The sequence below is a fragment of the Tupaia chinensis genome, unplaced genomic scaffold, assembly GCF_000334495.1.
Source record: "Tupaia chinensis unplaced genomic scaffold, TupChi_1.0 Scaffold000473_1, whole genome shotgun sequence".
Taxonomy (NCBI): domain Eukaryota; kingdom Metazoa; phylum Chordata; class Mammalia; order Scandentia; family Tupaiidae; genus Tupaia; species Tupaia belangeri.
Window position 1 is genome coordinate 2181176 of NW_006159982.1, and position 16291 is coordinate 2197466.

The 16291-nt window shown below is 40.3% G+C and overlaps 1 protein-coding gene across 1 annotated transcript in view; it reads right to left on the reverse strand.

The window, feature by feature from the left end:
• The window catches only part of USH2A (usherin), an 819384-nt gene that overhangs the window by 26771 nt on the left and 776322 nt on the right, over positions 1-16291 (reverse strand). Inside the window, exons 64-66 of the mRNA XM_006155854.1 lie at positions 7017-7226; positions 3769-4007; positions 681-889 (exon numbers count right to left, since the gene is read on the reverse strand). Coding sequence (XP_006155916.1) covers positions 681-889; positions 3769-4007; positions 7017-7226 — 658 coding nt within the window. The remainder of the gene's footprint in view (positions 1-680; positions 890-3768; positions 4008-7016; positions 7227-16291) is intronic.

Below are 16291 nucleotides of genomic sequence, written 5' to 3' on the forward strand. Positions count from 1 at the left end.
CCGCACCTGCCCAAGCTCCGCAGCTGGGTGACCGGGCCCAGGAGTCCCAGCTTGCCCTGTAGGAGAAATAAACCACCTGCTCTGGAAAACACTGCTCTCTGGGACCAGCAGTGAGCGTAATGACTATGTCACTGGACCCCCACGTAGTTGACTGTGGTTCTAGTCCCGGGCCCGGTGGCTTAAACTCACGCTGGGCGCATGTGCGTGCAGAAGATCCCAAGAGGAGAATGGAGGAGAAGGGATTGCGGCGTGGCCACCCCCCCGGGGGTGATTTCTCGCTTTCTGTCTCTCTTTTTTGGCAAGCGCATGTGCTCTCTAGCTAAAACCTTTCCCAAAAAAAAAAAAAAAAAGGAAAAAAGAAAAGAAAAGGAGTGGCAAAAGTTTGTACAAGCATTTGCCCATTTTCTTTATTTCTGTTCACTGTTGAACTTTTACAAAATTGGTTTCATTCTGTCTTTACTTGAAAAAAAAAATCTTAAATTTGCCCTTGACCTCCACTTTATTAAATCCAATAGGTGTTTTGCCCCACTAGTCATCTTCATCAGTGTCTCAGTCCACTCAATGTAAGGGGACACTCACTCGATCCTTTTGAAAAAGTGGTTCCCCCTAGTTTTCATGACAGCCCTGTCCTGGCTGCCGCCCTGCCCCTCTTGTGTATGGTCACAGCCTCTTCTACTCACATTCTTTATGGGTGATGAAGCTGATCCACTCGGAAGCTGCGCTGCCCACCTCGTTGTGCACCACCAGCCTCAGCTTGTAGGTGGTGTAGGGCTGCAGATGCCCAAGGCTGGCTCTGCACTCCAGCCCAGCGTACTTGGTCTCTGTTTGACCGGGAGCACAGGGCAGAGCTGGATCAGGAGGACAAGATGTGGAAAGTTGGAGCTCATAGCTAAAACAAGAAAGGGTACAGAGAGAAAAGAAAGATGTGAAAGAAAAGCAGGCCACAGCAGTCTGGAATACAAGGTTCTTTTAAACCTTAAAGGCCTCAATAAAGCATAAGCTGAGAGTTTGGTTACGCCCCACCCCCATCAAGGTTATTGCAGGTAAAGGCATGCTTTAGTTTCTCTCCCCACTCTCCCTTTCTTCTTCCCAGTACTCTGGAGTTCATGATGTAAACGGTAAGGTGTAGCCAATGGATTGGCTGCATTATTTATTAATTTATTGTTAATTTTGTTAAAGGGCGCTAGAGAGAGGCAGAGAGGGGAAAGTGAAAAAGCATCCCTCATGAAGGATGGTCAGTCTGCAATCCCTTCTCCTCCATTTCTACTTTAGAGATTTTGGGCACACACACTCACACGCACACACACTTGGTGTGTTCTTCAAGCCACCAGGTCAGTGACTCAAACCTGCACAATCAGACAAGTGGGATCCAGCCAACTTAACAACCAGGCCACAGGCTGGCCTGTCTGCATTATTTTATTTATTTATTTATTTATTTATTAGAGAGGTTTTTGCTATAGGGTGTGTGCGCTCGCCAGACAGACAGAGAGACAGAGAGACAGAAAGTGAGAAATCACCCCCCCAGGGGGGATGGCCACACCACAACCCCTTCTCCTCCATTCTCCTCTCAGGATCTTGGCACGCACGCACATGTGCCTGGCATGAGTTTAAGCTACTGGGTCAGGGACTCGAACTGGAGTCAACTATGTGGGAGTCCAGTGACATAGCCATTACGCTAACTGCTAAATTATTTAAAATGAACCAATGTAAATTCTTGATAGATGACTTGTGGACCAGCCCGTGGCCTGGTGATTAAGGTGGCTGGATCCCGTGTGACCAACCACACATTTTGCTCATCTGGGTGATTCGTCCTAAGCCCTGGCTCAAATAAACCATTTCTGTTTCACTTATTTTTAGGTTGACATAGGTAATGAAATTAGGTAACTCTCTCTCTTAAAACTGGCTCTTGGAGCTAGCAGGTGGTGTGGTAGTAAAGGCGCTTGACTCCAGCATGGCCGACCACGATTCAAGTCCTGGAGGCGTGAAAATCATGCCGGACATGCGTACATGCACGTCCAAAAATCCCAGAAGGAGAATGGAGGAGAAGGGATTGTGGCATGGTCATCTTCTCAGGGGGTGATTTCTCACTTTTCCTCTTATTGTCTCTCTGTCTCTCTCTAGCAAGTGCATGCATCCTATGACAAACAAAGACTGGTTCTCTTTGTGAAGAGACATTTTCCTTTCATTGAACTATAAGCTCTTTAACATTTCTTCGTGTGGGAAATTGCTCTCAGAAGCACTTTAGTTAATGCTATTGGGAGTGAGCAGCAGTTGTAACCAGGGGAATGACAAAAAAGTGGCCATTTACACACACATTGCTGTCCACTCAGCAACTAGTGATTTTTGTTGCTAGAGATAGTTCTCTCTTTCAAGAGGAGAGGGACAAATTGTTTTACTCTATTTAGAATAAAAAAAAATCTTGGGCCAGCCTGTGGCCCACTGGTTGAGACAGATGGATGCCCCATGTTCAACTGTGTGGTTCAAATCTCAGACTTGGCGGCTTGAAAAACATGCTAGGTACATGTGTGTGAGTGTCCAAAATCACAGAAGGAGGAAGAAAAGGGATTGAGGCCTGATCAACCCCCATGGGGAGTGTTTTTCCACTTTCTCCCCCAACCACTGAGAATGTGTTTTCTGGAAAAATTAAAAAAAAAAAGGAATATAGAAAATTATTTCTTCTCCAGAGTGTTTTGAGTAAAATAACTTCTTTGTTCTCTCAAACATTGGTTCATTTCAACATTTTAAATTAGATCAGAACAATTCTAATTTAACCACAGAGGTTTCTTTTTATTTATTCATATTTATTTATTTATCTATTTATTTATTTATTTTGAAAGGTTTTTGTCATAGGGTATATGTGCTTGCTGGAGAGACAAAGAGAGAGAGTGAGAGGAAAGTGAGAAATCACCCTTCAAAAGGGATGGCCATGCTGAAATCCCTTCTCCATTTTTCTGCTGGGATTTTGGTCTCACATGTATACACAGCCAGTGTAAGTTTCAAGCTCCTGGGTCTGGGACTTGAACCATGGTTGACCATGTGGGAGTCCAGCACCTTTACCACCATGCCACTTGCTGGGCCCACCACAGAGGTTTCTTATGTTCCAGCAAAGGCCTATAGGATGAATGATTTCAAGAGGACCATAAAGACAAGACATTCTCTCAACATAAATAAATGTATCACATTGTCTTTCTTATTTAAAGATAATTTTGTTGTTCACCTTTCTATCTTTAGTTGATTGTGTAAACACTCTGTTGGCAGCATTATCACTCGAACAAATTTATTCATCTATTTTGTTATAGGAATTCCTCCTTGGGAATTGCTGGGTAGCTATATAAGGGACATTCAAAATTCATAGAAATGCATGTGTTGAAAAACTATGTATGAGTTTCAAATATTTTTGCACCAAAATAAACTCAAACTTTTTTTAGAGTTTTTTTTCCCCTTCAGGCACATGCATTCTCTAGAGCGAGAGAGAGACAGAGACAGAAACAGTGAGAGGGAAAGTGAGAAATCACCATCCTCCCATGGGAATTGGCCACACTGCAATCTCTTTTCCTCCATTCTCCTCCCAGGATCTTGGGCATACACACACACATACGCCTGGTATGAGTTTCAAGCCACCACGTATCAATTCAAACCTTGGTAATCCATCTGCTGGCCCATAAAATCATATTTTAATTTCATTTTTTCACAAGCTTTTTGAAATCCCTTTGTATATCCTATGTATGTCTTATTTTAATATTTTTGTCCCTCCTGCTGACCCGCTACCTTTGAATGACACCATTAGGAAACAGAGGCGGATTCCACTGAAAGGAAGCTGTCCTAGAGGCCAGTGTCTGGATCTGGGGAGAGGACAGGCCTGAGGGTGGAGCAGGATGAGTTTTGAGCTCGGCCGTTGGCCCTTTGCTGCAACAGTTGAAGCAGGTACAGGCCTCTACCCCAATGGAGTAGGTTGTGAAGGGTTGCAGGTCATGAAGCGTCTGCTGAGTGGCCATGCCTTCAGAGAGCTGTAGAAAGAAGGAAGACAAGAAGAAGTGCAGTCACAAATCAAAGACAACTGATAAATGTCTATCAAGTATCCGACCTCCTACAAGGAGAGCACCAAACTTTCTCTGGGAGATGCAGCATGGCATTCAAGCATAGTGTTTACCCTCAAGAAATTAACATCCTGTCAGAGGCATGGCTTAAATAGCTAAGAAATGTAACCATATAAAAGTTAAACAGGAGGCCAGTGGTGGATGGTGGTTAAGGCACTAGATTCCCACATGTCTGACCATGGATTGAGTCCCAGATCTGGCAGCTTGATTCATCACTTTCTCTCTCTCTCTCTCTCTCTCTCTCTCTCATGAGTACATGAGTCCTATAGAAAAATGTAAAAATGATACTAATAAATAAAATAAATAATTCTAAAACAAAAAACAACCCCTGAGTTAAACAGAAGTTTGAGGTAATAGCCCTGAAGTCACCAGGCGCAATATGATCCATTGCCTATGACCATAGAAAGGTATTAGAAAATGACACAAAACACACAAAATACCGATCAACTTCTACGACCCTCAGAATGATGTCTTTCTAGAAAACAAAATTTGTATTTAAATTATATTTCTTCTGTTTAGAATTGCTCCATTGATCAACTTCTACGACCCTCAGAATGATGCCTTTCTTAAAAACAAAATTTGTATTTGAATTATATTTCTTCTGTTTAGAATTGCTCCATTGCAATTATCATTTTAAAATTTGCTATAGGGCATGTCACCTACCAGAGGGAGACAGAGAGAGGGAAAGTGAGAAAGCAATCTGCCAGATTTGGGACTTGAACCTCAGTTGGCCATGTGGGAGTTCAATACCCCAATCGGGATGGCACTTGCTGGGCCCTGAATTATATTTCTAGTTAACATTCCCCAAGGTCTTATTCTGCCTTAGTTACTAGCATGTAATTTCTGAGTCAAAAATCCCCTGAAGTCAACGTTAGAGTTGGGTAAAGATATTGAAGAGCTTGTAAGACTGTCTTTTTCTCTGAAGGTGTAGATTTTCACAAAATATCATAGTCTTCTCTCAATCATCTTACAAACTTGTGATTTGTTTGGAACAAACCTTTGACCTCAGTGTGGTTTTAGTAAGTAGTCTTTGGAACAGAAGTGCTTAGACACTGGAAATTAATTTCGCACTGGCCTAAAGTAGTAAGGAGTTGTTATTTTTTAAAAAATGCATCTCAGGCACACCAAATATAAATTTTTTTACTTTATTAATATTAACATTTTATAAGCATAGATAATCAAAGGTTGATTGTATTTACATCATCTGTATTTATTGAATCCAAAGCCCTGTAGAAAATATGCTAATATTCCTTTAACATTCAATAGGTGCCTTCCTGGTATGTGAGTTATCTTTTGAAATACCTGTGGCCTCAGGGGATTGCTCAGCACTTGCCCAAATTGTTCCCTAAATGGATCTAAATAATTTATAATGTCACGCCAGGATCTGCACAATCTCTGTATGAGGTTCGTGAGAACCAAGTACTATCATCTCCACTTATTCAGGACAAACATGAGAGTGATGCAAACAGTGCCACAGAGACAAGAGCCTTCATCCCATGGGCTCTTAGTCTTTCATGTAAATAATGCAGAAACGGATCTAGATGCTTACCATCCCTTCTAGCAAATGGCTTGGCTAAACACAATGTAAAAGTTGATTTCCCTGAACCACCTTTTCTGTAGCCCCTGGTGTCCTTCAACCTGTCATAAATAAGCAGGGGACTTAGAGCTAGGCTGGCTCAACTGTTCTGCCTTCCCTTCCAAAGGGTTAAAATTTTCTCGAATTCTCCAGAAAAAAAGACGGAGTTCTTCATGTGTTATTAGAGACTCGTGCATGTCAGCATGGGAATCCAAAGATTTTTTTTTTTTTGGCTCCAATTTTTCTTTTATATTAACATTTACCCAACCAATTGTTACCACTGGTCAGCCCCTTTCAAGACTCAAACTGCAGTTGGCCATGAGAGAATCTCGCAATGTAACTACCACATCATTTGCTGGCTCCAAGGGCTACTCCTCCATTAAGAGCTTGAGCTATACTTTTTAAATTTATGTCATTTAACTTATTTCTAAAGCCTTAGGTTTCTTTTATTTGTAGACACTTTTAAAACTATCTTTAGTAATTGTTTCTCTGAGAGTTTACATGTGTTTCCTCATTTTTTTCTTCCCTGAAGGATCTTTGTGCTACTAAATTCACTGGAGGGTAATTGAAAACAGAAGGAAAAGAATCAAGGAGAAGCAAAAGTAAGGACACCATGGTAATGATTTTCTTTCTTTTTATAAAGATGAAATGATTGTTTACCATTCTGTGGTCATTTTTTTTAACTGACACATAATAACTGTAAATATTTAGGGATAATTGTGATATTTGGATACATGTATGCAATGTATAATCAGGGAAATTATCGTATCTGTCACCTCAAACATTTATCATTTCCTTGCATTATGAATATTCAACATCTCTCTTCCAGCTATTTTGAAATATACAATAGATTTTTGTCAACTATAGTCATCTTGTTGAACATTAGAACCTAATCCTTGGGGCCAGCAGCTGGCATAGTGGTTAAGAGGTTGGACTCCCACATGTCTGACAGCAGTTTGAAACCTGGATCCAGTGACTTGAAACTCAAGCCAGGCATGTGTGCATGTGTGCCCAAAATCCCAGGAGGAGAATGGAGAAGAAGGGATTGTGGTGTGGCCACCTCCCTGGGGGTGATTTCTCCCTTTTTCTTTTTGTCTCTGTCTCTCTGGAACTGCACGTTCCCTATAGCAAAACATAACAAAACAAAACAAAACAAATTAAAAAAACCCCAAAAAACAGAAACAAAACTTAACCCTCTTATATGACTATATTTTTGTACTTATTAATCATCCTTTCTTGATCTCTTGTCCTCCATACCTTTCTCAGCCTCTAGTAACCACTATTCTAATCTCTTTATTTTTCAAACATCAGCCAGTCCTGGACTTTCCGACCACATTGCTCACCACTGTCTCTGTGCCACTGGTGTTGCTGGAGAACAGCCTGTAGAGACTGACGATCCCATTGGGCTTCACGGGGGCGCTGATGTCGACCACTGCTTGTGTAGAAGAGATTGCATGGAATGTGGGAGCATGGAGACCCTCCGGGGGTGCGGGCCCAGTTCTACACCATGTCCAGTTACTGGGGGCTTTTCCTGCAGAATTCACTGCCCAGACCTTTGAAGAGAAATCAAGATGAGGCATAAGCAAGATACCTCCAGGCTGAAAACAAGTTGGCAACCTAGGCCACTAAACAGGACAGAACAAGATAAACTTTGATCTTGCAACTTTGTGATCACAAAGGAAATAGGACTCCTCTTTCTCTCTCTCTCTCTTTTTTTTTTTTTTTTTACTTTTGACCATGTGTACACAAAGGGGTCCATTTAGGATTTCAGAATGCACCAGGCTGATTTCAGTCTTATGAAAAACTGCTCATCTCTGTGCAGGAAGTGGAATGGTTTTGTCAGCTTCTGCAAACTGGATGGACCTGTAGGCTACATAAAACTCAGCAATTCTTAAACACTGCCCCCATCAAATCTGCATGTAAATTAAATTTCTTTTCATCGAGGAAGGAATAAACATATGGAAAGATGTATAATCTTATTTATCAAGAACCATTTGTATAATTAAACATGAATATCCTAAAAGGTTGCCTTAGGTCCTCATTTGCATGAGTAAGTAATTTGTAGAGTGTCAGGTACAATAGACAGGGTAGATGGATGTGTGAGTGTATAGGGTTAAATTAGGCCCGATAATAGCCAACTACACAGTGATCAATCAGAATGATAGATCTAAATGGCAATACAAGAAGACCGTCTGTGTGTTTAGGGTAGGAGTATTCCTTAGTAAGCTTTCATGTGCAAGTCTAACTTCAGGAAATATTTTCCCATTGGGTGTCTTCTACACTATATATTTTTTAAAAATTTGCTATGAGATTTTAGAGCTAAATCTCAAAAACTGGTTTGATTCTATAGAATATATATTCAGGTATACAGCATCAAAAAATCATGCAGAATGTTCCAAAATATGAAGTCTTCAGAAAAAAAAAAATTGTCAGAGAACACTTCACAGTGAGAGTTTAGTTTTTTTCTTTTATATGAATAATAACTTCTAAAATATGAGAGAGATTTTTAGTAGTTAGGCTAATTCCTACTAGTGTTTCCAAATGCTTTTTGGGACACATTCCTTTTTTGTGTGTGTGTGTTTGTTTTTGAGAGATATTTGTTATAGAGAGTATTAGCTTGTCAGAGAGAGAGAGAGAGAGAGACAGAGAGACAGAAAGCGAGAAATCACCCAATGGGGGGATGGCCATGCCACAGTCCCTTCTCCTCTATTCTCCTCTGGGGATCTTGGCACACATGTACACATGCCTGGAGTGAGTTTTAAGCTGCCAGGTCCAGGACTTGAACTGCAGTTGGCTATGTGGGGTTGTACAGCAACACAACCATTATGCCATTTGCTGGTCCCAATCCACAATGTTTTAAAACACTTAGGCCTTGGGACCAATGGGTGGCGTGGTGGCTAAGGTGCTGGACATTCCCACATGGCCAACCATGGTTCGAGTCCTGGACCTGGTGACTTGCTTTCTCACTTTCTCTCTCTCTCTTTTAAAATAATGAATTAATAAGTTAAATTAAATAAATATTAATAAAAACACTTGGGCTTCAATATTACAGTGTTTTTCTAGAAATAGTCTCTGCTAGGAACCACACGATGGAACAGCAATAAAACACAATGCTCCATGAGGCGATCCCACTTGGGAAGATTTCCGGTTCAAGTCCAATGTCTTTGAATATTACAGGCACAACCTTGCCCATGACCCAGAGCTAGCTGAAGGCTGGGGCTGGATTATGGCTTTGAGATCCTATCGAGGGTTCTCTCTTTCTCTGTCTTACTCACAGAAGAAATAAAGAAAGAAAAAAAACCTGGTATTTTCTAAAAGCTAGGTGATACAAAATTCCCCATGATTAGGAATGAGTATGGGACCTGGTGTCTTTGTCTTTGACAGGAGACCTTCATGATACATTGCTCTTTTTCTAGACTTTCTTTTTAGTATTCAATCAATTTGAGATCAAAATAGCATTCATATAAATCAACATGCTTATGCAAAGCAGGATCAGCCTATTTACATGAGCTTCTGTGAAAATGAAAATAGTTGCAATGAAGAGGAAGCTGACTGGGATAATGAAGCATTATGAACTTCACAAAATTTGTTCCACAGGCAGGGTCTCTGTTATACCAAACCGCTGGAAGAAAAGGACAGAAAAAAATCAGAAAACACAGTCTTAGCTGGTGCACACTAGTAGTTACTGCTTCTGGGGAGGCTGAGGTCATGGAAGGCTTGCTTTCAATTTCTGGCCCATCCTGACAGCCAGGCATTTGTGACATGAGCTTATAGTCCCAGCTACCTGGGAAACTGAGGCAGGAAGATTGTCACATAGCGAGACCCTGTGTTAAAAAAAATGATAGAATATGTCAATAATATGCTTTTTTTTCTCTCTCATTCTTGGGATTTAAAAAAAGAGCCTGTTACCCCCCCCAAAAAAAATCACTACCAATTTTTCTCTATGTGCAGCTAAGCAGGAGATAAAGGAATAAGGGTGTAGGTCAAAATGTGGACTAAAATTCCAAACACGTAATGCTTAGGACTCCCACTGAGAAACAACGCCCCAAATTTGGATTTATTGTCATTGTGTAGAGAAAGAAGCAGCTAAGAATTGCATGGCAAAGTTTAAGCTATACGTCCATATCTTTTCAGTTTTCATGAACTGGTATAAAAATCAGGAAGGGAAATACCTCATGAGCAGACACAGAGTTGCCCACTTTACTCCTATCCATCCATCCACCTGCCTGCCTATCCCCACAACTATTACTTAAATGACAAGCCAGTCCCTTTGATTTGTATCCCAAGATTCCCTCCCATGATCCCTGGGTTGCTCATAGAAAGGAATGGTCTTTAATGGGGAAGAAAAAGAAAGAAGGCTTATGAATTCCATGACCAAGAGAAAAAATAAAAAGGATACTCTTCAACTTTGATATTTATTCAGAATATCTTTTTTCCTACGGGCACTGGACCAAACATATTTATCTTTTTATAACAAAAAAATGAAAGATAATTGACATTTGCACTGACACGCGTATTTGGGAGTGGTAAACACTTGTGCATGTGTACATACACATGAACACATGCTGATGACTGTCAAAGTTAGGAACTTCCTAATGAAGAGCTGATAAAATTGTGGCAAAGTCCAGCCTCTGTGGTGCAGCTGGTAACATCCCAGACTTTGGAGTTGGGAGTCCTATGTAGATTAAGGTTCGAGACCCAGGTCTTGCCAGCCTGAATACACACTGGGCACGTGTGTGTGCTCAGGATTCTGGCAAACCAGAGGACAGGAGGAGAGGGACCACTGCATGACTAGGCCTCGCGGAGCGCTTCTCCCTCTCCTTACCCACTTCTCTCTAGTGCTTGTGAAAAATGTGGGAACAGGTCAAGATTGACTGAGTTGGAGTATTTTCTTCTCTAAGGTTTCTTTTGTAACCACAAAGAGTTACAGCATAACATATCACACACACAAAAAAATTGATTAGTGAATTTTTTTTCATTTCTTTTATGTATGTATGTATGTATGTATTTAGCTTTTGCTGCAGAGCACGTGTTACCAGGAGTGAGAAAGAGAGAGAAAGTGAGAAATCACTCCCCTGAAGGGATGGCCACGCCGTAATCCTTTCTCTTCCATTCGCCTCTTGGGATTTTGGGTGTGCACACACATGCACTTGGAATGGTTTTCAAGCCACTGAGTCTGGGACCCAAACTGCATAGTTGGCCAAGTGGGATCCAGCTGCCTTCATCACCATGACATTGGCTGGCCTTGTGAATTTTAATGTATATAAAAGAACTCAAATCGCTTAGCCATACATTTTGTAACTGACTGGTGAAATAGTAGATAATATGACAATTTACTATTTTTGACCCTACCAGGTGACTATTACCATTTTTAGGCTTTTCGTCCATTAAAAAATAAGATTGTTCCATTAAAAAATAAAATTAGTCTCCTCCCAAAGGACTCATTACTGTATTGTGCCTTAAAAATTTTAACTAAATCAAGTGTCAACATCTGCCACTAAGCTGCCATAATCACATTGCTGTGAAAACAATGAATTTAATCATTCGTCCTCTCTTTGAAAACTGCCTCTTAAAAATCTTTGAAAGGAGTCTTTGTCAAAATATATTCCTTGGCCAGGACCTCCACAATGATTTTGAGCGAGAGGATTCCTGAATCAGAATTCCTGGTGAGAGAACTTTAAAACCTGCTCTTTCTAAGTGATTCATGCCCAATATTGTTTGAGAAACACCAAAGGGCTCCTGTCTGTGGAGACGGCTATGGAAATCTAGGTGCTCTACACTTTCAATTCCTTTTTTTTTTTTTTTTACTGAGAGATTTTTTGCTAAAGGGAATATGTGCTCACCAGAGACAAAAAGACAGAAAGCGAGAACTCACCCTACCCCCCCGGGGGGATGGCCATGCCACAATCCCTTCTCCTCCATTCTCCTCTTGAGATCTTGGACACTTGTGCCCAGTGTGAGTTTTAAGCCATGAGGTCCAGGACTTGAACAGCAGTAGACTATGTGGGAGTCCAGCAACATAACCATTACACCATCTGCTGGTCCCCACTTTCAATTTTTTAAGCTAGTATTTCATGTTGTACTTTGCATTATCTTTGTCATTACCTTCAGTCATTCAAATAGAATGAATATGTCTCTTTGAGTATATATTACTCAATAATCATTATGGAGGTTATTACTGTGTTTATCTGAGTTCCAAATAGAACCAGAGTCCATTAGCTTTGGAGAACCACCACTTGGTTCCTCGTTTCCACTTAGGTGTAATTTTAAAAAAGAAATTAGTTCTTGAGAGATAAAGAGAGGAACAGGCCACTTCAAAATGGTCTCATCACTGCTATGATCCCCACCCCCAGGATCATGGGCACTCCGGGTGTGCTTCAGGTCCACTAGGAAATATGATCCCTGGTTTTCCATGTGGCACCAGCACCATAAGCAGCAGCCAACCATCTGCACCACCTGGGCTGGGCCCAGGTGCAATTTCTGAGACCCTGATATTTCTGGAACTTGCTGGGGCTAGGTTTTCCCATGCAGCCCAGATGAGTATTATTTTAAGTGCCTCCCCATTCCTCTCAACCCAACACTTCTAATTTTATTTTAGGAGTAAAGCAAGAATTTGTGAACAGAAGCATTGTACTATATTTTGTAAATGAGGAAGAAGGGAGCGCCACTCTGTAGAGGGTGGGGGAAGGGAAGGTATGTGGATATTTTCTGAGTGGTAGCCCTGTGGGTGCTCATGTTAACGAGTTCGTTACTCTGTGGCCCAATTTCCACACTCAGTTGTAAAGCAGTTTTCACTTTAATGCTTTGTCTCCCACAGTAGCTCCTCTTTCTGAAATAGCCTTCCCTAGGACAGATATTTTCAAAGAGTAAATACTCTTGGTGTAAAGTGAAATTATCCATGTAAATTTCAAGGAGACTTCTGATGTGTTGTTTTTCTTTATCATTTTCATAACAGAAAATCCCTTTTATGACAAATATTTCGGGTCGGATGGTGGCTCAGTGCCCACATGAAAAGGTTATCAGTTCACGTCTGGAGACCTCATGCGCACCCATGATCTGGCTAAAGGTAGAAGTGGCTTTCAGCACGGAGACCTTGTCTGCAGTGCTGGAGCTCTGTTTCTGACTCTCTCATTCATGAAGAAATAATTTATTTTAAATTTTAAAAAATAATTATTCATTTAATTTTTATTTGTTATTATTTTTTAATTTGATCAGAGAGAGCCAGAGAGAGAAAAAGGAAAAGTGAAAAAGCAAGCCGCCAGGTCTGGGACTCGAACTGCGGGTATGCATGCTTGCGGGGGAGGAGAGAGAAAAAGAAAAATACTCCCCAGGGGGGGATAGCCACATTGCAATCCTGCAATCCCTTCTCCATTCTCTTCTCAGGACTTTTTTTTTTTTTAGGTTTTTGCTACAATGCATGTGCATCCACTAGAGAAACAGACAGACAAAGAGAGAAAGAGGGAGAGAAAGAGAGAGATAGGAAAAGTGAGAAATCACTCCTTGCGGGCATGACCACACAGCAATCTCTTCTCCATTCTCCTCTCAGGACTTTGGGCACACACACACACTCATCTGGTGAGATGCCCAACCACCGGGTCTGGGACCAGAACCTCACAGTCAGCCATGAGGGATTCAGTGCCTTCCCTGCTATGTCACTGGGCTGGTGCAGAAGGAAATCCTTCTAAAATATTTTATGATTCTTCTGGCTGAGGAAATGCTAAATGTTTTGTTTAAACCAAGGGAACGTACTTAGTACCATGAGCACCCAGTTGATGTTTATTTGGTTTCATTTTTGCCATCATTTTCTATACGAAAATGAAATATTCAAATAAGCAAAATCAGCAACTGGTCTTTTATGAAAAAACCTATAATCTGTTGCCTTCTAATATAAATGATGGTGAGTATCATCCTTGGAGCAATTTGACATTTTTCTCTTTTTGTAGGCTGCTTGCTATAAGAGTTGTATCATAACCGTAAACTCTTAGAGCAGTAAGAGATGGAGAAATTTTTGAGCTCTCTGCAACTTCTGATACATTCTGTAACATGCTTCCTTGTGGAATAACTACAATTTTTGATTAAAGAATAATTCCAACAACTCTGAGGATGAATTTATATCAAGCAGCACTAAGGAGATAGCATCATTATTTATAAGTGCCAGAGAATGTGAATACATGTTTGTGACAGTTCACATCAAAAATAAACAAAAATCTACCATGAACAGCTATGCCAGTAATTAATAAGTCAAATAAACAGGTTGCATGTTAACAGGAAAGCAATTAAATTATTTGTTTCCTAGGGCTATGTAATGATATTGTTATCACATTCCCATGAGGGACACAAATAGATATTAAAAAGGTCTTTCCAATACCTGTATTGGCTACGGCCAACAGCTAATTCAATAGATTCGATCAAAATCACTGCTTCTTTCACTGCTCCTGATTTATGACTTTGGCTGTAGTTAGTCATCACTCATTGCAGTTTGCTCTCCAGCGCTCATAAATTATGCCTCATAAATAAAAAGATACAATCAAGGAAATCATATCAATTCATCTACAACCCTGGAGTATATTTTCCCATGGCGCTCAAGCTAATGCGTTTTTAAAGGGTAGCTTGTCATGGGTTTTGAATATGTTTGAATAGCAATATGCCAAAATGAGCTTCACCAGAATTGTGGTTAGAAGGACTCAGGACTGAAAAGAGAAGGCAATAAATCTGAAATTACATGATTGCAAGATTATTTTCTTTAATGAGCAGCCCTGCAGGCTCTGGTCATAAAGGAATAACTTGCTGAAAAGTTCTCTGTACGGTAGCTATCTGTGTAACTATCTACCGATCTGATTTTCTTTCATCATCAAATGGACTTTTCAACATCTCTGTTTGCGTGGGGCTTTGCTGGAGACATTGTCACATGTTTACAGATACTGTCCCTGTATTCCAGGTTCCTTTCATCTAAAACACGTTGGATCCGGCAAGATAGAACATGATTTTAATTGAATTCTCTGACCCAGAGGAAGAAAGGTACAGCAAAACATTATCTCCCTTTCTACTGGCACTTCTGAAATTTAGAAACACAAAGCTACTAAAGAAATTATGAGATAGCTCTCGCTAGAAATGGGTGTCTTCTGTTACTACTGCTTAGCATACTGAATTGCTCTCGGGAGTCACTCCATAAATAGCAATATGGTGCTCTTCTACAACACGAGGGAAGAAAAACTGGCAAAAATATCAATGGGAAACACTGATATTTATTTATTTTTTTATTTTAAATTTAATATCAAAGTGTTGTTTATTACATTTTTTATTCACTTTTTTCTTTCATATGAGAGACACAGAGAGAGAGAGAGACAGAGACAGGCACTTCCAGTAGGTCTCCACACCACGATTTACCCCATCTCAGCCAGTCTGGATCACAGGCACAAATAAACACCTGGTGTGCTCAAGGAGGTCCTGGGATTTGAACTGAGGGCTTTTCCCATGTGGGTCCACTTGTGTTACTTCTGTGCCACTCCCTGACCCCTAGTTCACTTTTAATAATGACGATAAGAAAAATACAAATTTGGAATTTAACGCATGCTATTTCTTATTGCTTATGTCTGCTCTTCTAAGAGGAAGCATGAACCCAGCTTCGTCTTGCTGTCATGGAAGATGCACAAATGTAGCTAGTGCATTTATTGAACATGTACACTTTTGTATTACATTACACTAAGTTATTGCTTTATCCTCACAACAATCCTATGTGGTTGGTATCATTATCTCCACTTTCAAAATGAGAAAACTGAGGCATGGAGAAGTTTATGCAACTTTGCAAGTGGTATGGCCAGCCTTTTCATATAGACATAATGTAAAAGCCCCAAATCTTTACCCTTTTCTATCTAAGACCACTGAAAGAAGTCCTAAGTGTTTGGGTTGTTGCCCAGTCCCTGTCATGAAGTCCTATAAGAATGGGCTGCTTCTGTGGAGGACAGCCCCCAAAAGGATGAAAATTACCACAAACATCATGGTATTCATTCTAGTTGTCATTTATCATGCTTTAACCTATGTCATATATTACAGAGAGGCAAGTACTACTTACATACTTTCTATACTGTTCAAATGTGCAAATGTAGTGATCTTCTATTATGTTAGCTAAAATAATAACTATACTCTAACTGACAAAACACTGAAAATATAAACTTGTTCGCAGTAAGTTACTAGAATAGGCTCATAATCACCAATTATGATTAACACCTCCAGAAATGATAGTACAGTTAACTAGGTAAGAGGATTTATCATCTACGGATTCAACAGATATTGATTGAACCATTTCTATGTGCCAGATACTGTGCTTGGAGCAGAGGAATCAACAGTGAACAAGGTTGGAGTGAACATCCTGGTAGGGAGAAAAAATCAATACAAAGATGAATAAAATATATAGGTAATAATATGTGCTAGAAAAGAATCTATACAGTAGAGTGATATATTGGGTTGTCGGAAAAGTCATGATGCATTTTGCATAGAAAAACATGGAAAATAACATATGTCATGACTTTTTTGACAACCCAGTATATATGATGATGTAGTAGGTGATGGTGAAGTTAGGATGTGATTGGCAGGAGGCCACCATATGAAGATGTAGGGA